Source organism: Sylvia atricapilla, chromosome 18 (assembly GCF_009819655.1).
Source record: "Sylvia atricapilla isolate bSylAtr1 chromosome 18, bSylAtr1.pri, whole genome shotgun sequence".
Classification (NCBI taxonomy): domain Eukaryota; kingdom Metazoa; phylum Chordata; class Aves; order Passeriformes; family Sylviidae; genus Sylvia; species Sylvia atricapilla.
The window spans coordinates 1,873,296-1,897,420 of NC_089157.1; the positions used below are offsets into that span (position 1 = coordinate 1,873,296).

Consider the following 24,125-nt stretch of genomic DNA (forward strand, 5'->3'; position numbering starts at 1 on the left):
GGCTGGGAGCGTCCCGCCGATCTCCGTCCACCGTGGGGACTGTCTCTGGGATGGCGGCAGAGCCGATCCCCGGTGGGGGAAGTTCAGCGAGGATCGGTGGGCTCGGGTGGCCCCAGGGAGAGGCGGAGGTGGCTGCGGGGGAACGGCCCGCCTCACGGGGGAGCGGCGGTCTCTCGAAGGAGCGGTCGGACTCCATCGGGGGAGTGCCCTGGCCCCAGGGAGCGGTCGGACCCCACCGGGGCCCGGTGCGGTGCCGCTGCAGGCCCCGGGACACCGCGCCCGGAGCGCCCCACGGGGCAGAAGACATTTGCATACCCACAGCACGGATTTGCATAACAGCGCCGGGAGATTTGCATAGACACAGCCCGTTGCGATCCTTATTTGGCGGGCACCGGCCCATCCCGCGCTCCCATTGGCCGCCGCCGGGCCGGCGCCCCGCCCCCTGTATAAAGCGCGCGGGGGGCGGGCTGGCGCGCAGTGCGCCGAGTGCCGCCGGCGGGACGGGCTCGCTGCCGCTCCCGCCGCTTCCCCCGCCATGAGCAGTGGCGCGGGCCCCTCACCGCGGCTCTGTCGCCTGCAGCGCGGCCCGGATGGCTACGGCTTCCATCTGCACGGCGAGAAGGGCAAGCCGGGCCAGTTCATCCGGCTGGTGGAGGCGGGCTCGCCGGCCGAGCAGTCGGGGCTGCGCGCTGGGGACCGGCTGCTGGAGGTGGACGGCGAGAACGTGGAGAGGGAGAGCCATCAGCAGGTGGTGGAGCGGATCCGCGCCGCCGCCGGTGCCGTCAGCCTCCTCGTCGTAGACTCGACGGCCGAGGATCAGCTGCCGAAGCGGGGCGGGGCGGCTGCCGAGCCGCCGCTGATCGGCGGGCAGGCGGACCCGGTGCCGCCGGAGCCCCGGGAGCCCAGCGCCGGCGACCAGCGGGTAAAGGCAGGCCGGGGCCTGGGGCTGGGAAGTTTTCGGGGCAGAGGGTGTTGTCCGAGGAGGAGGGGTCGCGACCGGCGAGCGAGAGGGAGCCGCGTCTGCCCCGGGCGTCGTGTGTAGTTTCGGTCTCGATTCTTTTTTTCTTTTTCTTGCTTTGCTTTAAACGCGGCTCCCCAGAAAGCCCCGGGTCCTGCCGCGCCCGACTGCTTTGCCTTTTTTATTTTAATGTTTCTGTTTTGGTTTTTTTCCCCTTGATGAGCCTGTCTCCCAGCCGTGCCAGTGACAGCCCGCCGGGCTGGTTGGACCCATAACTGAGCCCGCGGAGTCCTGGAGCCCGTCGGCCCATCCCTGTGCTGGGGCTGGTAAAGTGGGGGGAGAAAAGCCACACGGCGAACTTGGATGTGCCGCTGAGCCCAGGACTGGACTGAGGGCAGCTGGCACTAATCCACCCCAGAATACAGCAAAAAACCCACGGCAGAGGGTGTATTTTGGGGATGAGACTGCAGGTATTGGTGGTAGTCACTCCTGCTTTGAGTGTGTTCGGTGTCTGCTGTGGAGTGGAGACAGCAGAGCCCTTCCCGGGCTGGGGGCTTGATCCTGGCAGTCAGTCCCCACAGGTAACTTCCTTCAGGAATGTCAGCCTTAAGCACGCTGTGGGAGTGAGCAGTTGCACAAACAAAGTGATGTAGAAAGGTGAAGAATTGAGAAACAGCTGACCTTTCATGCCCCAAGCGGTTCCTAAGAGACGCTCTGGGCTCTGAGAGATAATAGTGCTTTTTATTTACCCAGCAAAGACGTGTTTGTTGTTACAACAGACATGTGGATGGTTCTCTGGGCTGCAGCGTCTTGGTGTCCCCAGTGTGAAGAACCTTCTGGGGAGATCTTATGACCTGTTCCCAGAGAGGTTGGTGCAGAGAAGTGGAGTCTTCCCAGTGTTGATGCTGAGCCCCAGGAAGACCTTGGTGCCTCACTGAGCTGTTGTCATATAGGGTTTTGCTGAGGATTAGATGGTTCTTTACTGTGAACTTCAGCCTCGCTCTTGTTCCCCTGGTTGGGCTGATCCACTGCAGGCACGGGTCTCTTTGCCTGGCTAAAACATCACTCCAGCACCTCTTTGATGGGCTTATTTGGGTGGGAACAGCCGTGCTCTATCCCTGTGCTGTCTCTCTTGCTCGCTGTCCACTGTATCATCCCGTGTCACTCACGTGTGGCCCCATGCCAGGCTCCAGTGCTGCCCTATGCAGGGAGAATGTGCCTGCTGTTCCGTATGTCACAGTGCCAGCACTCCCTCAGGGCTAGAGAGACTGTCTGTGTTCTGCTTTCTGCTCCCAGACTTCTGCATGGGCTGGGAAAAATAAAAGGGATGTTGTTAATGCAGCTCAGGTGAGTCCCCTGGCAGGCTTGGGGGCTGAGGACATGTGGCCCCCAAAGAGGATGGAGCCCTCTCATGCTCGTTGTGTTGGCTGGAGTGATGGAAAGAGCTTAGGAAGCTGGAGATGCCCCAGAAGAGTTTGGGAGACAACCCCAGCTGGAGATACCTCATGGGCTTTGGGGGACAGTCTTAGGGAGCAGGATTGGAGCACAACTCATGTACAGTTACTACCGGTGGTTTCTCTACTAGCGGTTTTATTTCTCACTAGGGCAGGAAGCAGGTGACATGGGGTAGCATTGCCTCAAGCCCCAGACAGTTTCTCAACAGGTAGCAGGAAATATTGCGGTTTGGGGCAGGGCCCAATGGAAAAGGCAAGTGAGTTTAGAGACATCGCCCCAAACAGGCACCCCAGCAGGGTGGGAAGATGCCAGGTGGGATGCCAAGCCAGAGCAGGCAGAAAGGGATTTCTCTCCTGTGAGACAGGAACACACTGGTGGCCTTTTCCTGGCCACTGGCAGGCAGCCGGTGCTGGCTGCTCCATCCTCCCACAGCCCCATCCCATCACTGTGGGCTGGTGGGATTCCCTGGGATCATAGGGGAAGCAGGAGATTTGCACATGTCAGAGTCCTGTTTGCTTTATGGGGCTGGACTTGCCTTTATTTGTTTAACAAGCCTGGAGACGCTCAAGAGCTGGGAGAGCTGCTTGTGGTGAGCAATGTTTAGCGTCTCCCACCCTCCAGCAGAATCTATTCTCTCGCCAAACCGTGCTGGGTCCTGCATGATTGGGACTGCCAAGGGGCTCAGACACTCCCACAGATCCCTGGGGCAGCAGTGGGGGACTCATCATGGGCTCCTTTTTCATTCCTATCAAACCCTGAGTATGTCAATCCCCCTGATGCTGCAGTGGAGGTTATGAGCCTCCCTGGGGAGCTGATCCATGCACCCCTGTGTGCAGTGCTGAGCCAGCGTGGTGACACTTTCACACCCCTCAGGTCTGCCCCATTTCCTGGGGCCCTGTGCTGTGGGGTTGTCCCCCCACCGAGAGCTGTGACAGTTCGTTTTCTGCCATGTTTGTTTCAGGAAGCTTCAACTGCTCAGGAGTGTCTTGAGAAAGTTTTGTGCAAACCACACAGTGTTCCCAGGGCAGCACCGGCTGCTTGGCAGCATTGTGCCCTGGCACCAGGGCAAGACATTTGCTACCAGCCCCGGGCTTCCCTCTTGCAAATTTAATGTTAAATTAGAGTCCTCCCTGCCAGCAAGGCTCATCCCTCCTTGTAAAACCTGGGAGAGCCTCCCAGGGCTAGCTTTCAGAGTGTAACAGGGAGCAGTTCCCCCAGCACTGGGAGCATTGCACTGGGGTAGCTTGGTGTTTAATTAGGAAGTGAATTAAATTTCCTCTCGAGGCAGCTGCATGAAAAGCAGCTCCAGTCAAACAGGACGTGACAGGGATGCTGCAAGGAGGCTGCTTTGCATCCCCTTTGTATGAAGCCCGAATGTGTGCGCCAGATTTTGGGACCCGTGTGAATTTGCTGGCTCAGGCGTCCTCAGAGCTGTTGTGTTTCTCTTCGAGTAACTGGGAATGTTGCTGCCGCCAACAGGCTTGAGGCTGCTTGTAGGGCTGCAGGGAATTTCCTGGGACCTGAGGCTTCAGAATCTGCCCTGAAATTGCTATTGGGGGGCTGGAAAATGGGGAGTGAGTCCTGACATGCTGTGCAGCTGGGGTTCCCCCCAGTCCTGGGATTGCTGGTCCTGCCAGGTAGCTGAAGGTGCTGTGGAGGGAGAAGCGTCTGGGTGTGCCCCAAATCCTGTTTCAGGGTAGGAACAGCAGTGCAGTTCTGCAGAAGTCCTCATCCCAAGGGCATCACTGCAGACGGAGGCCTCTCTGCCTTCCCTGGGTGTAGAAGAGAGGGGGGCACGGGATGCCTGCGCAGAGGGCAGATTCCTGCTTCCCCCGCTGCCCTCCCTGACAGAGGTTGTAGCTGCTTGTAACGGGGCTCTGCCCACTAATCCGTGTCCCAGCGCGGTGGGAGAGCTGCTGGCCTTGCAGGACAGGATGCAGCAGCTTAGAGAAATTAGGGGCATTTCCGCAGCTCCATAGCCACGGGTGTTCTCGCATCCCGGGTGCTGGCCCCAAACCCTCTTGCCTCACGTTGCTCAGCCCGAAGGGGACTTTGGGGCTGGAAGGATGCCCTGCCATGAGGTGCTCTCCCCAGAGATGGGCAGGATACGGCTGCTGGAGGATCGGATGCATTTGTTTTCCTCTCTGGGAGGCAGAATGGTGGCTGCCCGCAGGGTTTCTGTAATGGGGAAGGCACAGGCAGCCTGGCGTGCCGTGCTGGAGGAGCTGCCAGCCACTGGGTGGGGGGATGCTGTGGGGCCGGGTCATGGTTCGGCTGGGCTACCCTTGCACTGAGTCCTTGGCCAGCTGCCTTCGCAGGATCAGTGCCTCCCTCACCACCATGACCTGTCCCTAGTGTCCTGAGACATCTGTCAAACCTGCAGGACTTCCCATCCCCGCAAAAAATGGGTGGCACCAGCATCTCAGGGAGCCCAGGCTGCCAGGGCTTTGTTGGTATGGGTGGGAGCTAAGACCTCCCTCCTCCTCCTCCTTGCCCGGGAGTGCTGCCAGCACCACTCGCTGGGTGCTCCCTCTGGCTTTGTCTTGAGCTATCGGCGTGGAGCAACCCCACAGCGCTGCCAAGGGCACTGGCAGGGTGGGTGCTCCAGAGCCTGAACCCCGTGCTCGGGGTCGAGCCAGGGCAGGGATTTGGAGGTGCTGCCTTCCGTCAGGCTCCAGCTGCTCCTGCCTTTTGTCCTTATTTTTGGTATTGTCTGTCCTCACCATTGCTGGGGATTTCTGCCTGGGTGGAGGATGCCCTCACACCCTGTGAACCTGCTGCCCTGTGGAGGGGACAGGAGGGCAGAAGAGGTGAAGTCAAGGGAGTCACAGTCCTCCTCTGAGCCAGAGAATCCACAGCTGGGCTGTTGCACTTGGCATGTGAAGCTGAGCCACATGGAGAGCGTGTCCTGCATGCAGTGCTGAGGCACCTCAGGATCACCTTCACTCCTGGCAGATGTGCTGGGTGCTGCCTGCACTTCCCTTCCCAGGGCGTTGTCAAGTGGTGCTGGGGTGGCAGCCAGCCTTGACCGGGAAGGAAGGCCTTGTGCAAGAGGATGGGCCTTTATCGGGGCTTTATCAGAGCTTTATCGCAGTGTTTGGCTTAGCAATTGTAAATGCGTCACCCCGGCCCATGTGGGACCATGTGCCATGGCAGTGTGTCAGATATGGGCTGTCAGCACCTCAGGACCCAGGTTTCCCCTGCAGTGGGCAAAGGTGTTTCATGGCAAGATGCAAGAGTGCTGTGCAGGGGGTAAAGAGTGCCCTGGTGCAGGTGTGGGAGGGCAAATTCCTGCAGTGCCTGTCCTCAATGATGCTACGGGTACCAACAGAGAAAAAATTGTCTTGGATGAGAGATTAAATACTAGCCCCCTTGGTGAGGAATATTCCAGCAGTTTGAGTGAGGCTTGGCTGCTGGGAGAGCCCAATTAAAGCTCAGGTTCTGGTGGTCAGGGTGGGATCAAACCATTTTATATATGAATTGTAGAAGTGGTATTGGGTGCTAGGGTCAGAGCAGTTCTGACAGTGCCACATGCAGGTGTCTGGTTTGTGTCACCTGGTTCTTCTGGTGCTTCCTGGACAACCCACTCCCACTGGCAGTTCCTGTATGCCAGGCTCCCAGGGATGCTCTTGCTTCTTCCTGCTGCTCACTGTGTGGGGAGCTTAGAGGGCATCAAGTGAGTGGCTGTGGCTGCTCCAGCATGGTTCCCTGGCTCCAGGTGCTGGTGGATCCACAGGTCAAAGTGAAACCATGTACTGATGAGCTGGGTGTTGCCTCCTGAAGAAGTGAACATCCCAGTCACACCACTGCAGTGGAGCTGGTTTTTGTTTTGCAATCCTGGAAAGGTCATGCTGGGGCATGGAGGTGCCTCAGCATTACAGTTGCTCCATCTGGGTTCCAGCTGCCTGCCCGAGCCCTGTGTACCCTTCCCTGCTGACAGTGGCTGTGGGGTGTTGTGGGGTGGGGGATGTCCCTGAGCCCATGGCTGGGTTTGCCATGGAGAGGGGCTGCAGCTGGCAGGGGGGTGATGGAGGGGCCCTGTGCCAGCACCTGAGACTTCTCTAGTCTCCAAAGCTTCCTGGGTGGAATGGGATGGAGCAGGGGTGCTTCCCAGCAGCCTGGCCTGTGTTTCCTCCTCCACCTTCATGGCAGTCGCAATCCTGATCCCAAAAGGAAGAGCGTGGTCTGGGATCACACATATGATAACATGTTTCTTCAATGTTTCACTGCAATTAGTGTGCCCTGCACCTAATTAATTAATTAGAGCCCAGGATCATAGGGTGTTTGGCATCCTGCATCCCGTCTTGAGGTGTCAGTGCCCACAGGTGGTCACCCGAGGATGGTGTCCCTGCCACTCCAGCGGCTGTCTGGGCTTCCTGGTGCTGTCCTTGGGTGTTGGGGGGTCTGGGAACAGTTCACCCACAGATTGTTCCCACTGCAGGATGAGCTGAGACCTCGGCTGTGCCACATGAAGAAGGGCCCTGATGGCTACGGCTTCAACCTGCACAGTGACAAGAGCCGCCCAGGGCAGTATGTGCGTGCCGTGGACCCCGGCTCCCCGGCTGAGGCAGCAGGGCTGGCCCCTCAGGACCGCATCATCGAGGTGTGCTGGGGTGAGGGGAGCTCTGAGGGACCTCTCTGAAAAGCTTGGCACTCCCTCACGTCCTGGTGCCTGGGAGACAGCTGCCCTTGGTCAGGAAGGCACGCGGTGTCCCTGGTGCCGGTGGTGACTCATGGCACAGCCACCCAACCTGCACCAGCCTGCCAGTCCCCACCCAGGGGTGCAGCACTGTGGAGGGCTGGGACTGAGCATTAATTAGCGATCTGGGGGTTAATTAGTGGCAGCACTGTCCCCTGTCCCCGGGATGCCCCTGGGGTGGGGTAGGCTGGGGACAAGGTGCATGACGGTCATAAGTCCTGCTGTCAGGTGTGACCGGGGTGGGGATGAGCTCAGGTTTGTGTCAGGTGGGATGACGATCCATAAAAACAAGGACCAACTCAGCCCCAGCCCTGCTACTCACCAGGGTGTGGGGCTGCTGCCTCTTCTGGGGTGAAGGTTTTGGGGTTTCTGGAGGCCATGGCATGGCACAAGGGTTTTGTGCCAGCCCCCAGTCCATACGCTGCTGGGAGTTCCCTGCCAGCTTTGCCCGTTCAATCCCATGCCAATCACTCAGAGGAAAATCTGCTTTTAATGAGGTTTCTCTGGCTTCACTCTTAATCCCTGCGAGGCTGCAAATGCCTGTGGGGGCTATGGGGTGGCTGTGCTGGGATTATGACTGGTACCTAGGCCGGTACCTGAGCCCTCCACGGTGCTTCTGAGGGATGGATGTGCCCCAGCCTCAGTGGTGATGTGGCGCCTGCAGGTGAATGGTGTGTGCATGGAGGGCAAGCAGCACAGTGACGTGGTGGCAGCCATCAAGGCGAGCGGTGACGAGACCAGGCTACTGGTGGTGGATGTCCTCACAGATGAGTTCTTCAGGAAGTGCAAAGTGGTGCCCTCGGAGCAGCACCTGACAGGTGGGCTGGGGACTGTGCTGCTGGGAGGGTTTTGTGCCACCTCGGCTGGCTCTGTGTCACCTTCTCACCAAACCTAAGGGTGCTGAGCCCTGGGAGGTGGTCTTATCACCGTGGGGCCAAGCAGAATCACCTGGCTTTGGCATCTCCCTGCCTGGCCAAGGGCCCCATGCCAGGTTGGTGGGGCTGACGTGGGCAGGTTTATGGCCCTCAGCTGCACTTTGGCAGGGTTTATGGCTTGGGGAGCAAACAGGCATCTGCTGCCCTTTGCTTTCCTCTGCTGTCGTGACGGTCCCCAGGAGGATGGGGAGGGGGTCTCACTGGGCTCCATGTCACAGCTGCCATCATGGGGATGTATCTGGCAGAATTCCCCTGTGCCACGGGCTGGCTGCAGTGGGTGGTTAAAAAATCCAGGACCTGGCTAGATGCTGGACAGTGTTGTGAGAACATTGGCTGTGTACAACCTTGGCTTGCCCTCCATTGGCAAGGGGACAAAGCAAACACATCCTCACCCGGTGCCTGTGTCCTTATCCCACAGGTCCCTTGCCAGAACCAGTTGCCAATGGTGATATAGGGAAGGTAAGAGCCTTGTTATGGTGCATTTGGGATTGTACCAAGTTTCTACATGCTTTTGTTCTTTGATTTATAATGGTTTGCACCATCACACCTTGTCTTGATTTTAATTCCATCTGTGCCCATCTCCAGTCAGAGACCCTCCTGTTCATGTCCCCTCTACCCATGAGTGGGTGATGCCACCAGATACCACAGTGGTCTCAGGCTGCCACACAAGCACTGGTGTCCTCCAGGAAGGGGAGTGCTTGTGGTGCTGAGTGTCCTGGAGGTGACTGTTCTCCTCTTTTGCCTTCTGATGCTCCAGGACTGGGAGCCCTTGTGCTGCAGTAGGGAAGTAGCATCCAGCCCTGCAGCCACCCTCCCCCTCCTGCTCCTGCTAAAGCCAGGGCAGTCAGTCCGGGCTTTAATCCTTCCCCGCCCTGAATGGGCAGTGCTAGAGGTATTTATGTGCCTGGAGCTTGCAGGGGATTACTTGGGGGGATGACGGATTTCATGGCCCCCTGGGTGGGACTTACAACCCTGGAGGCTGTTCTCAAGCCCCAGGGCTGGAGCTCACACTCCCTCCCTGCTGCCCCCAGGAAAACGGTGGAGAGCCACGGTCCAACTCGGTGTCTGAGACCCTGTCCAGCCCCACGCCACCAGCCATGTCCCCCAACTCCAGCGAGACCCACAGCAAGGTAGGGCTGGGGATGCTGGGGGGAGGTGGTGGCTGGAAAGCAAGATCTGGGCTGAGCCCCCTCCATGGGGCTGTCCAGGGGGACACAGTGCAACTGACGCCGCCTCTCATCCCCAGGAGGGTGACACTCACACACAGGAGGGTGACAAACACCATTCAGCATCTGGCTCCCTCCTGGACCTCGACATCCCGCTGGCCGTGGCCAAGGAGCGGGCGCACCAGAAGCGCACCAGCAAGAGGGCACCCCAGATGGACTGGAGCAAGAAAAATGAACTGTTCAGCAACCTGTGAAGGCCCTGAGGCAGGGTGAGGGTCTTCTAGCCCCTCCCAGCCCCATACCCACCTCTCCTGCACTCCTCTCCTCCCTGCCAAGGGCTCCTGGTGGAGATGTGGGGCTGCTCCCTGACCCAAGTGCTGGGGTTTGGTGGCCAGTGAGCATCCCTGCAGAGGGCTTCTGGGCCGGGGGTGCTGGGGATGCCCCCTCCCAAAAGCTCATCCCCAGGGTGCTCCTCCAGCCCTACCTTGAAGCCCTGCACACCCTAGTAGGCACAAGCAGGGGTTTGGGAGGGATCAAGGATTTGGTGTGGCCTGATGCCCAACACTCCTGGTCCCCACTGTTCCCTGGTTTTTTCCCCACCCCAAACCCCATCTCCATTTGAAATCCCCTCAAATTACCCTTTAACTGCAAAACCTGAGGCTTTTAGTGTCTTCTACACTAAAACTTCAACCCCACCTGCCCAGCCACTGACCACAGCCAGGGTGTTTGACCCTGGCCTGGCAAGCTCCGTCCACAATGACCCTGTCCCTTTGCCTCTTCAGCTGCAAGGAGGGATATGGGTGCTCAGCACTGGAGAGTGCCCAGCACCCTGCTCTGGGACAATTTTGGGAGAGGAGAGGGTGTCTGGAGCCCGTACAGCAAGCAATAATAGTCTCCTTTGCTCCTGCACTCTCTCAGAGACAGAGCCAATCAGGGTTTGAACCCAACACTGTTTAATTTAAAAGCTTCTCATAAACTTTTTTCCTGAAATAAGTGTTTTTCCAATCACATCTTTTTTTTTTTTTTTTTTTTTTTAACCTGTATTTTGTGGAAATTCTTCCTGTGGATGTTTTGTTTCCATGTACTACAATCAGGTGTTGTTGTACTGTTGAGCTCAAGACAAATTGTGTTTACTGGAATAAACGTTTCTGACTTCACAAGTCTGGTTTAAGACTAAATCCTTCCAGAGCCTGAAGGGGTGCAGAGAGCTTGCTGTGGCCAGGAGCTTAGGGGGCAGCAGGTAATAGGGGACACTGGGCCTGGTTTGGGTACTCTTCAGCAGGGAGTAGGTTGGGGACAGGTTGAGTGTGTTGGAGAGGCACTGGCTGGTCCCAGTGGGGGTTAATGCCTAGGGGTGATTAATGAGCTTTAATCCCCTGGGGAGTGGGAGGGGGTGATGCAAAGCTCTAATCTGGGTCTGCCAGCCAGGCTGGAGGGCAGCAGCTCTGTTGGGGGCAGCCTAAATGTGCCTCCAACCCCTGTGGGGTTTTTGGGATGAGCCTGGGGTGCACCTGTGTTGAGGGAAGGCAGAGGGGGATCAGTGAGAGGGGTGCTTGTCCCTCTGAAGGAATGGATGTAGCCCTGGGTGGCTCAGTAGGACAAGGCAGGGCTGTGCCTGGCCTTGGTCTAGTATCTTCACTTCCTCCCCTTCTGCACACTCTTGTTTTGTGCTCCAAATCTGCAAAGAAGCTCTTCCACCTGAGCACGTGGTCACAGATCTTTGCACCTCAAATGACACCCAAGTGACAAAGTGCCACCAGATTTCTGGGGGATATGCAGTCTGTCACTTCCTCCTGGAAGCTGGGGGAGTACATTCCAATCTGTCCCATCCTGCAAATATGTGTCCTCTGAGGGAAGGTGAGCCCCTATCCCCCGTTTTCTCATCCTCGTGCCATTGGGGCAGCAGGACACCCCTGCCTGGGATGGATGCTATGGGGGGCAACCCATGCAGGGCAGGAGTGGGGCACCCAGTGGGTCCCAGCAGAAACTTTCGCCTCTTGGCCTGGTCAGAGCAGCTGGGCACTGGGTTCCCTGTGGGAACCATGTGTGAGCCCTGCTGGGACTCTCCCCCCAGCCTTTGGGGCGGGCTGAGCTCCGGGACAGACCCAACTTTGTTTTGGGTTGCCAGGGAAAGGCAGTTCCCAGCCGCCCGCGGAGCCGGGGCAGCGCCGGCGTTGCCGGGACCGGGGATGCCAAACAGGGCCCTCACTGCCTCCAGAGCAACCAGCTGGGCACGGGGAGCTGCGGCAGGACGTCACCCTGCCCCTTCCCCCGGCACCAGACGTTAAAAGAAATTCTTTTTCCCACCTTGGTCGGGTTTTAGGGGAGCAAATCCCAGCCCAGCTACAACACTCTTGCTGGTTTGGCCCTGCTCCTCTGGCAGAGGGATGAGACGCTTCACAGGAGGAGTGCCAGAGCCAGGAGTTAACCCAGCAGGTTCTGCAAATCTTGTTCTGGAGACAGAATCCATTTCTGCCTGCAGCAGGTGACGAGGAGCACGAGGATTAGTAGCCCTTGTCATGGTAATCCCAGAGGGAAGTAGAGCTGCTCTTCACTTTATTACCACACACAGCTTTCACTACAACTAAGTCCACACTAAATACTTGTTTAAAATGCCATGAGACACTGTTCCCATGCTTGGCTTTAATATTAGTCACAGGACTCATGTATTTAAATTAGCTAAAATTGGAAAACTAAAGCCCCCAGGCCCTAAAAATACAGGCACAGCAACACTGAAAATTCCACAGACTGCCAAGCTCCAAAACATCCCTGGGCAAATATGAAAGTTATTACCTGATCCTCCATTACTGAAACAGGTAATTTGTGGTCTAGGATTAGCTGTTACAGCTGCTGTTATGGTAGGAAAATACCATATCCTTCTTACCTTCTGTCCTCTCCTCTTAGCAGCTTCCCTGCTGTGGACAGCATGTGTAGGGCAGGAGAGGTCAAGCTGAGTAACTGCACAGGGAAGTTTGTCCAGTGGGAGTCAGGCAAGTGCCTCTTTTTCATCCATACATCTCAGATCTACTGCAGCAGAGGCTGGATCACTCCTGCCCATAATATATCTGCCCCCCAGTAAGAGGTATTTCCCCCACATCCATCTTTATCTTAGTGGAGAGCAGCAAACGGAGCCTCTAGGCTCAGCAGAGCAAGTCCTGAGCTGGTGGAAGAAGAGAGCTGTCTCATTTCAGTGCATTCTCCTCCTTGCTTTCATCAAAGCAGCCAAGTAAAAGGAAGCACATCACTGCTGGCCTGAGGTTTTCAGATCTGGAGCACAGCCCTGAAGCTGAAGGGGGTTTGTCTCAGAAGCCTCTTGCAACTCTCAGCCCCCTCACTGTGCTGGGGCTCAGCTCTAGTCTTGATCCACCAGTATCAACAATTTCCATCATATTAACCTGCCCTTTGTTTGTGCTCCCCCACATCTGGGCTTCTCCCTGCCAGGACCCAGCAGTGCCTCCCTGCAACCTACCACACCCCAGGAAACTGGGTTTAAAGAGTCTCTGCTGTCCTTTACAACTTCTAAACCACTCTTTGAGCTGCCAAAGAGAGCTGCTGAGCTCCATGTAGTGCTCAGACGCCTCAGATTTTTGTGAATTTTTTTTATTCAGGAGTGAAAAAGACTGTATATGAAACTTCCTTGCTGATGAATCCTGATTCAAGAGCAGTGAGAGAAGTTTCTGCTTGTCCAGGAATCAACTGCTGGTGATTTTAGGCTCTGTTGGAACAGCACATCAAAGTTAGAGTCATACCCAGCCAAACCTATGTTCTCCAGGTCCAAATTTCAGACAGTAATCCTGGCGGGCAGAGCAAAGTGCAAAGTTGACAAGATGATAAAGCAGCTGAAGGAGACAGATGAAAACAGTTCCAGTGTTGGCTCACTGGTGTCTTCCACACCCAGACATTGCAATAACATCCAATTTCTCCCTGGAAACCCAGCCATTGTCTGGAAGTGTCTGTCAGGTGTCCAGCACCCCAGCTGGCTGCTTCAGCTCAGTGTAGCTCTTCTCCTCCATGTGGTTTGTCTGCTCCAGGAGCCACTGTCTCTCCTGGTCACTGACATCCAGCCTCAGCATCACCTCCTGGAAAACGCTGTTCACAGCAACCTGCAGCACACAGAGAGAAGGCAGCTCAATCCCAGCTACAGGGCAAATGCTGCTCACATTCTCTGGGGAGATGGGCTTCTACTGCACCTCCTTAAAGTGAAGCTTTTTGAACATGCAGATACTGGCTTCATTTTCTTGACCAATCTTAGCCTCAAACTTGGTGATTCCAAGTTTTCTTACTCCTGCAGGAGAAATCAGAGAGAGAGACACTTCTGTTACGAGCCACATCTACAAAAGCACAGGACTCCAGCTGTGGGGCAGATGCATCCCTTACTACCCTGCCTGTATCCCCAGTAACTACGTGCTCCCCCATCCCAGCCTCAGCACACTCCTGTTCCCATGCACTGAGCCACCCTCACCATAGGCCATCATCAGCAGAGTTGCCTCCTTGCCAAACCCTCTGCCACGGCAGCTGGGCTCTGAAAGAGACAGCACAGTCAGCATCCAGTTAGGGGAGAAAAACCAGCCACACCAGACACTTCTCAGAAGAGGCTGTGACCTGGACACGCCACGGACTGATCAGGGCTGAACAGCCATGGTAAAGCACTAAAGAGCTGGTGCAGGAAACATCAACATCTGTCTGCAGCATGCAACCACAGTGAGAGAGCCCCAAGCTATGAAGGAGAACTTGACCTGCAATCATGATTTCAATCTCGCCCACAGTTGGGTCCTCGGTGTTGGTGAGGAAGAGATTCACATCCCCCACCATGGAGTTCTCTTCTGCCTGCCCAGGCCAGAGACCAGAGTCCAGCACGATGAAGGTGCACTCTGGGGGAAACAAGAATGTGGTAGCATCTTCAGAGTGTGCTGACAATTATTCATAAATTACCAAAGAATGACATTAAAGGTGTATAATGGATAGAGGAACAACATGTTTCCATGTGCTAACAGCAAGGAAGAGTTCATAATGTGGCTTCCCACAACACATGTGCCTGTTCCTACCTGCAGAAATCAAAGAAATACTTGGAAAAACCTGTTGTGAGGGTGACACAGACACCAAGACTAGAAACAGCCTGTGGATTAAGTCTGAAAACTTCTTTCCCATGTCTGAGGTCTCCTTGCCTTGTCTTACTCAGCAGCAAGTTGGGGCAAAGAATTGTTTGGTGCACAAGAAGCTGACTGAGTGATTCACCTGGCTCATGTTACTGCCACTCTGAGTAAGGTTTTTAATGCCACCTAAGACAAATACTCCAGACTGAGGTCTTTGCCAGCTTCAGTATTTTCCAGCTCACTAAATTTCTACGAGGCTTTTATGGGCAGTGATTCATTACCTGTAGGAGAGTCAGGGAACCAATTCAATCAACATACCTCAACCAGGTGATCATAAAATCATTCCATTTATCAAGGAGAAATACAACCTCTTTCCACCTTTTTGCAACGATCAGACTGTCAGCTGTGCAGAAGTGATGCTTCATAACTTTTAGCTCTGCACAAAATGCTGTGGGAAATGAATCACTACAGTCGCTGGAAAACTGCATAAAAAGGACACAAACAGCTCGAGGAAGTGAATATTCTCCACTTTCCTGAGTATATACCAGCTGTAATGAGAAAAGCAGTTCAAGCTGCTGTTGTAGAAAGTCTCACATCCCCTCTGGTTTAGGGGAACCCACTCGTGGGGCACTCCCAGCTCACTGTGGGTCCTTCCCAGAATGGAAGGGGCCACTCCCACCCTCCCTCAGGAGGCATTCCAGATGCTCACTGTCAGCGTCATCCCGCCAGCTGCGCTGCATTTCGTGCTCCTGCTCCAGGCTGAGGGGCTCTGAGGCTGTCAGTCGCTGCAGCTCCTCCGACTGCATCCACTCGTGGTACCTGGCAATGGACCCGGCCCCACGTCACTGCCCCAGCTGCAGCACCACTGCAGGACCCCTCCCGGTGCTCCAAGGGTCAGGCCATCACAGAGCAGCTCTGGAAACACCAGCCCGGCTTTTGTGGCAACTTAAAATGTATCCACAAGCCTCTGTCCCTTATATAACAGAGTGCTCTGTGGAAATTTGGGAAGTTTGCCCATCCTGTGGCTTTGTCTGGAGTGCCCCATGCACACCTGATGTTTTTGAGTTTTGGTGCATTTTCTCCCAAGTGACACTGACACAACACCTCCAGGACACTGACAAAACACTAACACTGGTAACTTTGTGCTGATTTACTTCACAAACTGTCGGCATGCCTAATTTATCAAACATCTACCTGGCTGAACACACTGAAGCTTTGCTGTTCCACCAGCACCAGGGAAAGGCCGCAATGAACAGAAGAGCCGTGGTGTTCACTCACAGGCAGCTATTTCCCAGTGGCACAGGTGAAGTTTTCCCTGACAGCAGAGCTGGCACAGAGCCCAGCCCTGCCAGGGGTGGTGCTGCTGGGCACGGAGGGCACCTCACTGATTCACAGGGGAAGGCGGGCCCTGCAGCGGGCACTCAACACCTTTCCTGACCCCAACACCGTCCTCAAAGGGAGAAGCGCAACCAGACCATGCTGGAGTGCCCGAGCAGGGCATGGGGCACGTACCGGGGCACGTGTGCAGCGGTGTAGGGCACCAGCGTCACCTTCTTTCCTCGCAGCACCGTGTCCTCGTTAATCTTCATGGCCTCTGCACTGAGGGACAGACCCAACACCCCACTGGTCCTTGGCGAGGCCAAGGGACGGGGCGGCGTGGCCTGGCGCCTTTCCACAGCGAGGGGCGGCTCTCACTGTCCCGATCTCCCAGGCCGCAGCAATACCCCCGCACTAACACCCCAAAGGGTCTCCCGGGGCTGGGGGGCTCCGGGACCGACGACAACCGACACCGAGAGGTCACGTGTGCCTGCCCGACCCCCTTCACGCATGCGCACACACCCCAGCGCCTCCCTGCCGCAAATGTGTTGCGTCATCGCCCCACCCCACGTGACCCCGCCCCTTTCGTGCCCCGCCCACGCCCCGCCTCACCACTACCCCGCCCCATTGCCCCGCCCAATGGCTCCCTGAGGCCCCGCCTCTGCTTCGGCCCCGCTCCTCCCGCTGCCCAATCGCCGTCCGTGTGTTCACCCTGTCCCCGCCCCTGATCTGTCCCAGCAGCGCTTCTGCCCCCCCTGGACACGCCCCTTCCTGCACGGCCACGCCTCCTTACCACGCCCAATTTTTGTTCCACGCCCCTTTCTGGGCCCCGCCCGTTCGTGTGCACGCCCCTCGCAGGCCCCGCCCCATCCCCTCCCGTGCTCCGTCCCTTACCCTCACCCAATCGCGGCCGGCGCCTTGGCCTCGGCCCGCCCCTCCAGCAGTCACGTGCGCGGAAGGCTCCGCGCTCGGGCAGCGCGTGCGCTGTGAGTGCCCCCGCGCGGCCGGGGGCGGGGCCGCGGCACGAGCTGCTGCCGCCGGTGAGGGGCCGGGCGGTCCCGGGTGGTCCCGGGCGGTCCCGGGGGGCTCCGGGCGGGATGCGGCCCTCACAGGAGCTCTGGGGGCGGCCCTGTGTGGGGACAGCGCGGGATGAGCACAGCGCAGGGGCTCGACGGCCGGGGAGAGGCCTGGGGGAGAGTCCTGCTGTGGGGCGGGGTGTGCCCCGGAGCGCTGGGACCCGCGCGTGGGGCAAAGGCCGCGCGGTGAGCGGTGGGCTGGGGGCCTGTAGGCGCTCTGTGCGGAGTGGGAAATTCCCCCGGGAGGGTCGGGGGGACCAGCAGCGTTCCGTCCGGCACCTCGGGGGTCGCCGGGCCGGGGTCGGGGGGCCCTGGTGCCCTCGGTGGGCCCTGGGGCCGGTTCTCCCCTCCCGGGGCACGGGCCTGCACGGGGAGCCCTGGAGTGTCCCTTGTCTTGCTGCTTGCTCTGGGTTTGCCAAGCTTGGCTTCAGTGTTTTGAGCCGAGGTTTGTTATAAAAGGTGGTGTTTGATCTCTTCTTCTGAGACTGGTCCAGTTATGACCTCAGTGAGCTATGCTGCCTGATTCTTTTCTGCTATTCAGCGTGGGTGTACAAGCTTATAACTGGGTTTTTTAGTAGAGCTTAGCTTGTGCTGGTGGTTTGTCCCAGCTAGTGTGGTTGAGTTGGAGCACATGTGGAAGTGTGAAGCTCTTAATTCAGTGATGGCTAATCATTGACACGGAAAGCTTCCAGAAGGCTTTAGTTCCACAATACATGTCTAGGGTTTGTTTTTTTTTAAACAACATAAAGCTTCCCAAATGCTTCTGCTTTAGAAATGTTGGTGTGTGAGAAGCATCTTGGTGTGTCTTTAATAGGTCCAATATTTTCATTTGTCTACTTATTTCTGTACTTGAATTTAGGAGAAGAGACTTTAGGCTTGTTTTTTGGTTTACAGGAGGCACATGTTTGCAAGAGTAGTAGCTGCATTAGAAGCAGCAGTTTGAGATGATCCTCAAGGCAGTAGTTTTTCCTCTTGAGGTTGTAGTTGTCTGAAACAGCCCCTCTGGCTGTTTGGAGAAGATGAAGTTTGGTCATCACATGCTGTGAAAGGGCAGGGCTTTTTGGTTGCTTTTAAACCAGTTTAACAGGTATGAAAACTCCTCACAGAGTATTGAACCAAGGGATTCTGGTGAGTGGGGTCTGTCTGAAGGGCAAGGTCTTGCTGAAATCTGTTCAAATACCAGAAAATTGATGTGCTAAAGCTTGTGAGTTCTTCCTTTTTCCAGCAAAGATAACACAGTGTTACGGTGTTTCCCTAGGTTAAAGGCGACAGAAGTTGAAAACACCCTCCCAAAAACCCTTCTGGCTTTGCTCTGGGGTTTCCCTCCATCTCCTGATGGCAGGTGGCATCACTGACACCGGAGAGCTTTACTCTCCCTATGTAAGTTCCACTCTTTGTGGGTTTGGTCACAAGCCTTTTTTTTTCAAAACTGTCTTTGCTCAGCATTGTGTTTGCAAATCCTACTTCCTCATGGACATAACCTCAGCATTTCAGGAGATGATGGAGGTCAAAGGGTGGTTAAATATGCTTAGTGTTTGTAGTTATATGGGGGTTTTTTGACATCACAGATCACTTTCATAAAGTAAAGGGATGATGTGTGCTTAAAATATAGATTTAAAAGTGCCAAAAGAGCTCCATGTCCCATACCAGCTCTTCATCCTTCTGCCCACTTTCTTACATTTTGTTAATGTTTTCGTCAACTCAAATTGTCATTATCATAAACAGGGGGGACAGGGATATTGGAACTATCCTACTTTCTTCCCTTTTGTTGCTTTATATAAACATTTTCCCTTGAATTTCTCAAAGTTTACTTAGCTAAAGCTGTTGCAGTAATTTGTTTCATACCACTTCACTGAAAGTGAGTAATTAAGAGGTTTCTTCCCTGTAATGTGGTGTCCTGTGCAACTGCAGAGCCAATTACTGCTTTCCTGTGTTACTGGAAATACTGGTTTTCATAGCCACAAGACTTCACAAAATGTCAGCTTTTAAAAGCAGCACTTTATAAACTTTTTTTTTTTTTTAATAAACTCAATAAATTTAGAACCAGCCCTGAAATCTGTGTGTTGGATTTTACATGCTTTAAAATTTTCATTTCCACGTTAATGATTAAGTGTAGGAGAAGTGGATATTAGGCTGCAGAAATAGGTCACAACTAAGAAAATGGAGAAGTAAGACAGTAACTGGGATGTCTGAACCCTCAAAGATTAGTGTCACCTGCTCTTATGTTGTTGTGCTGGTGCTGCATGAATTTCCTAGAGTAATCTCAAAGGCTGAGACTCTCCTCTTTCCCTGAAGATGTCTAACCAGGCTGAACATTACAGGCACAATTCTCATTTCTGCTTTAGCAAAGGAAAATCATTGTTCTGGGATGTTCAGCAAAAGATCAATTTGTTGTGTTTATGCCAGTGAAAGGCTCTCAGGGTCACTGGGGAATAGTTCTGATGTTAATTGTTCCACACCCAGAAAAGTCTGCTAATACACTGCTCTTTATGGGCTTTCCTCTGAAGGGATTCTGACTTGTATTAAAAAAACCCCACTAAAGCACAACAACTTTGGCAGTTTTTGATCTTAAATTGAGCTAAATTCATAGCCTGTGGGGTCCTGTCCAAGTGCAGAGTTCTCTTTTGTCTCTGGACGCTGAAAAAGTTCATTGCCAGAGGAGATAAAATCCTTTCAGGAAGTAAAATCCCTTCCTCAGAATACACTCATCTTCCTACTGGTAAAATGGCAAGCAGGCTTTGAATTAGAATTCTGTTTGGATATTTCCTGCTTGACTGGAAATAAAAGGTCCTGAAAGGTGCAGTGTTGTAACTACTTGTGCTCAGGTCAGAAAAAATGGGGAGACCCCAACCCACAGCAGAGACCTTCAGGTAGAAGGAAGTGATTTGAAAACAAGCAAACAAAAAAAGCCTCATGTACTTTGTAATTTTACAAGTTAGAGAGAAAAAACAATTTAAAATAATTAGAAAACTAGAGAGGAAATATCAATTTCTCCAGAAATGTGTTTACACCCACATTATTTTCTTTGGATTTCAGTCCCCCTCCTCCAGTTATTTCTCACATGGACTTGTTCCTACCCTGCTGGCTCAGGGATTGCCCTCTCCTTTTAAATCAGAGTGTATGTGAGGTGTTCTGGAGGATTTGTGGCACACTCTGATGCTGGATCCTGTGGCTGATTGCAGGTTGGCCTGGTGTACATGTTCAACCTCATCGTTGGAACAGGAGCCCTGACCATGCCCAAGGCCTTTGCCACAGCAGGGTGGCTTGTAAGCCTCATCCTCCTGATGTTCTTAGGATTTATGAGGTAGGACGTGTGTGTGTGTGTCTTTAGGGGACTGGAAGGTTCAGCTGAGTGAAACCAGTAAAGACTTTTGCTGTTTTCCTGTGTGCTGTGTCCCTCTGCTCTTTGAGTGTTGGTTTCTGTGGTGGTGTTGCCTGTGGACCTGATTTGGAGAGATGCACCTCCTGACTGATGGGAAGGACTTTTCCTCCAGTCCAGTCTTTTAAGACCTTTATCCCAGCTATTATTCTGACATTGTCCTCACTGTGGATACTTTCTGTGCTTGCCTGTGTCACATATCAGTTCCCCAGACACCAACCAGGTCACAAGTGGCACAGGGTGAAGATGTTGATTTGTGACTTGCAGTTGTGTAAGCTTTCTTTTGGCGATGCTCTCACAGCTGCAAATGTGTCAGGAACAAAAATTCCTGTATAGCCAGGCCTGTCTTAGCCCCTCCAGACCTTTGCTGCTCCAGACCTTGGAGATGGGCTCCTGTTTGTCACACTGGTTCACTGTGGGCCCCTGTCCAGGTGCCTCCCTGCTGGAGCAGCAGGTGGAGCTGAAGGCTGTGGATACAGCGCTGATTTCTAAGGAGCTACTGCTACAATTGCCATCTTCTGGTGGGCTGGGAATCCCTGCTTGCTTCTTGCTTGATTTTAAAATAAAATAAAACAAAATTCCCTCCTGCCATTTGTGTAAATGGACTTCTGAAGTGCCAGCCTTTTCAGTAACCAGCCCTGCCAGCTTGAATGTGCCTTTGGTTTGGAGGCAGAGCTTTTGGGATCTGTTCTGTGCTGCTGTGCAGGGGGACTGTATGGTCAAATGCTTGTGAGTGCCCCACCTCAGAGCTGGGTGCTGCAAAGGCTTGGTAAAATGCTATGTGTGGGGTTACCAGTAACTGGGAGTTTTAGAAGCAATTCCTTTTAGCCACATTAGTTTAAAATCATAAATTCAATATATGAAATTCAGCACTAGCAGATAATACTTCAAGGTCAGCAGGAGAGCACAAACCTCCAAATCTGTGCACCAGAACTGCACTGGATTAAGCTGAAAAGACACAGGCCAAAGTGCTGCATGCCTTGGGATCTCTTGCTTTTGTTGGTACTTCTGACTTCCTCACGCTCCCTGGGCACCTCTAGTGCAGGAAAAGCCTGGGCGGAAATTGCTACACAGGACTCGACACTTCCTTTTATTCTTGCAAAACTGATCTCTTATTTGAGCTTGATAGGCAAGTCCAGTTCCTGAAGCAGTGAGAACCACTTAAAAGCCTTAAATAAGATTGCTTTGTGAGGGTTTTAAAATTTATTGATTAATGTTATTGGACTGGTTATAGCTGAGATAATGATATTCTTTCCATAAGTGGCTCTCTTTGTCTCCCTGGACAGCTCTTACAGTGGCCTCCAGTATTTGTCTACATGTGTGGTGTGCTTGTTGTTCTTGTATTGCTGCTTTGCTTCTGATACCATGTGTATCACAAGTTTCTTTAAGGGACCAGAATACCTTTGCCATGAGCATCAGAATAGAACTGGGTTTGTCCTAGGTTCTAAAAAGAGGAAGGAAATTTGCTTTCTAGCAAAGATCAAAGTTCTCTTGCTGGCTTCAACCCACAGGAACACCAAGAATGTGCCTTCCAAATACCTAAAGTGTCATCTTATATCTGAAGGTGTGTCATATTTTACTGCATATTGTGGTCTGCTTGAACACCTGCATCTCAAGAGCAGAAGAAAGCAATAAACTGAAATGAAATGCTATCAAAACAGTGTGTGGGGAGCTGGGAAAAGGATTGTTTTGGTTTGTTTGCTCCTACAAACAGATGGGAATTATTCTCCATCTCTCTTCAGTGACAGTTCTTGACTATTACTGATGATATCAATTTAATTCTTCCCTCTGTAGCTATATGACTACGACCTTTGTGGTGGAAGCCATGGCTGCTGCAAACGCCCAACTGAGATGGAAGAGAATGGAAAAACGCAAGGTTTGTGTGGGGTTTAATTCTCCTTTTCCTCCTGTTGTTCTATCACATAGGATTTTCCTGGCATTCTTCTGCATCTTTGCCTTGCCTCATTGCTAACTCTAAAGAAATAAATTTCTACTGTACTTAACTTTGCCATATAAAATATAGCTGTTAGTTCCCCATGGGGTTGCTCATTAAAGACAGGATTTTCTGCTCCTGCTTTGAAAAATCTCTTGTGCTGTTCACATTTCTTACTGATCATGCTCTCCTTGCCCAGAAGCACTGCTCAGTGAATGTGGAAAGGTGGCAGCCAATATACTGGTGCTATTTGCAGTGTGCTGAGGACTATAAATCCTTGCTGATCTCAGGTCATTTAACTGGGACAGGCTGGGATGTCCTTGCTGTTATTTGGGCAGTATCCCAGGTTGTGGACAGTTCTGAATTATGTCCTTGCTGTAAAACTTACTTGTGGCTTTACTGGATCAGAGGGAGGCATAATTGTTTGCACTGATTTAGACCCCTGGCTTGGTGTTAGTGGGATGGAGTTAGGAACTAGACCTGCTTGTGCTGGCTAGATGTGCTTGGATATTTTTTTCCTCCCAGTTCTGCAATACTGCAGATCTGCCTGAAGTTTCCAACTTCCTTGTGCCACTTATCACTGTATGAATTGGGCAGTGTTGTGTGTGTGTGACCTGGGGCTGGGACAGCAGAGCCTGTCACTCACTTCAGCCTGCTCTGCTAGTGTTCTCTTCTGCTTCTGCCCTCCACAGCTTCTCCTGAGCTCCCTGGTATTGCCTTTGCTTGCATGTCCTCCCCTCCCTGTTTGGGCCCTTCCTCTGAGTGTCTGGAAGTGACCATGACACTGTGGGTGGCACAGCCTATACTGTGAGTAGCAGATATCTCAGCAGTGCTCTGGTCTTTTCATCCAGGAGGATGATGAAGATGAGGATTCTTCCTCTGGAGTGTCTGACAGTGATGTTCTCCTCCAGGATGGCTATGAGCGGGCAGAGACACGGCCTATCCTGTCAGTTCGTGAGTACCCAGTTCCTGCTTTCTTTGGTGTGAGGCCTCTTGGCAGAGTGTTCCAGTGGGACTCTGTCCATTCCACCCTTAATTCCACATGCTCTCATCCCAAAGTCCTCAGCACTTGCAAGATAAGACTCATTGAGAATTCACTTTGCCTTCTGAAGCCTGATAAAGATCTTTTCCCTCTAGGTCATTAAGATGAGAACATCTTATTTTCTAAACACCTTTAAACTAGCTTCAGCAGGGTAATTGGCCCAGTGACTCTACAGCTGTGGAGTTGTACATACTGTCCTTCAAACTGCTGCTAGAGCTTCCCAAGTATCCAGGTAATCTGGCCTCAGGCCTTATTGGAGGCACTGGTTGAAACACTTCTCATTTTTTAACTTGCAGAGAGACGTGGCTCAGCCAATATCTTTGAAATCACTGAGAGAGTGGAAATGGGCCAGATGGCTTCCATGTTCTTCAATAAAGGTAAGTGATGAACATTTTCAAAAGTCTCTGGGTCCTCCTGCACGTTGTGTGTATGGCTGTTCCATAAGTTTGTGTGCTTCTCAGTGTGGGTTTGCATCCTGAGTTTGTGATAATTTTACCCAATGTGCTGTTCCTTCTCTCTGTGGACTTTATTCATCCTCCTGTGTGGTGTTTCTATAAAGTATTTATGGGCTGGGTGAGCCAGAACCTGCTGAGGTGGGCATATGAACAGCAAAACACTGCAGGTTATGGGAGCAGTTTCTTCATACAGGCAAGTGTAAGTCAGTGCCTTTTCTGACTGCACTTCACCTGCCTCTGAACTGCATCTGTCCTCTGTGATCTCCACTGTTTGAAGCAGTAGAGCCCAGCTGTTGTGTTTTTTGGTTGCAGCATTTGAGAATAAGACACTCAGGCCTCCTTGAGCCTTGTAAATAGCAGTCTGAAGGAAAGAGACTTCTGATAGGAGCTTCTAGGAATTGTCTGCATCTGGGGAATCATCAAGAGAGCTGGGACATGAACTGCTGAAGAGGTCTCTGCTGAGGATGTGATAGACAGCTGGCTTGTCTTTTTGCTTTTAAATGTCTTTTGTATGCCAGGGAACAAACTTGTAACCCTAACAAAGCCCCATCCATTGCTGTGTATGATAAAAAATGCAAGCCGCAGCGATGAGGATTCTGAAACCTGTAAAGCAGGAC

The 24,125-nt window shown here is 53.3% G+C and overlaps 4 protein-coding genes across 11 annotated transcripts in view; 3 read left to right on the plus strand and 1 right to left on the minus strand.

The window, feature by feature from the left end:
* The window catches only part of LRRC59 (leucine rich repeat containing 59), a 159,989-nt gene that overhangs the window by 104,137 nt on the left and 31,727 nt on the right, over positions 1 to 24,125 (plus strand). The window lies entirely within an intron of this gene.
* On the plus strand, positions 501 to 10,373 carry NHERF1 (NHERF family PDZ scaffold protein 1). Of its 3 annotated transcripts, none has more exons than XM_066331939.1 (6): positions 501 to 922; positions 6,855 to 7,016; positions 7,777 to 7,930; positions 8,466 to 8,506; positions 9,079 to 9,178; positions 9,310 to 10,373. In XM_066331939.1, the coding sequence occupies exons 1-6, from the start codon at positions 536 to 538 to the stop codon at positions 9,465 to 9,467; spliced, it is 1,002 nt and encodes a 333-aa protein (XP_066188036.1). In that variant the 5' UTR covers positions 501 to 535; the 3' UTR covers positions 9,468 to 10,373. The 3 variants fall into 3 exon arrangements, with proteins under 3 accessions (XP_066188036.1, XP_066188035.1, XP_066188037.1); XM_066331938.1 differs by having other exon boundaries at positions 9,079 to 9,177; positions 9,294 to 10,373; XM_066331940.1 differs by having other exon boundaries at positions 9,079 to 9,177; positions 9,315 to 10,373.
* NAT9 (N-acetyltransferase 9 (putative)) lies at positions 11,640 to 16,044 on the minus strand. The gene is made up of 6 exons (XM_066331941.1): positions 15,819 to 16,044; positions 15,016 to 15,125; positions 13,950 to 14,084; positions 13,676 to 13,735; positions 13,404 to 13,498; positions 11,640 to 13,316 (listed from the first exon to the last, which is right to left on the minus strand). Exons 1-6 carry the CDS (start codon positions 15,893 to 15,895, stop codon positions 13,170 to 13,172), a joined length of 624 nt encoding a protein of 207 aa, XP_066188038.1. The 5' UTR covers positions 15,896 to 16,044; the 3' UTR covers positions 11,640 to 13,169.
* Positions 16,645 to 24,125, plus strand: part of TMEM104 (transmembrane protein 104) — a 44,634-nt gene continuing 37,153 nt past the window's right edge. Inside the window, exons 1-6 of one of the 6 annotated variants that reach the window (XM_066331947.1) lie at positions 16,645 to 16,663; positions 17,958 to 18,079; positions 19,882 to 20,003; positions 21,873 to 21,954; positions 22,863 to 22,965; positions 23,350 to 23,430. In XM_066331947.1, coding sequence (XP_066188044.1) covers positions 18,035 to 18,079; positions 19,882 to 20,003; positions 21,873 to 21,954; positions 22,863 to 22,965; positions 23,350 to 23,430 — 433 coding nt within the window. In that variant the 5' untranslated portion in view covers positions 16,645 to 16,663; positions 17,958 to 18,034. Of the gene's footprint in view, positions 16,664 to 16,778; positions 16,886 to 17,095; positions 17,828 to 17,957; positions 18,080 to 19,814; positions 20,004 to 21,872; positions 21,955 to 22,862; positions 22,966 to 23,349; positions 23,431 to 24,125 lie in introns of those variants that run through there. The other 5 variants (XM_066331946.1, XM_066331948.1, XM_066331944.1 and 2 more) reach the window with 5 other exon arrangements.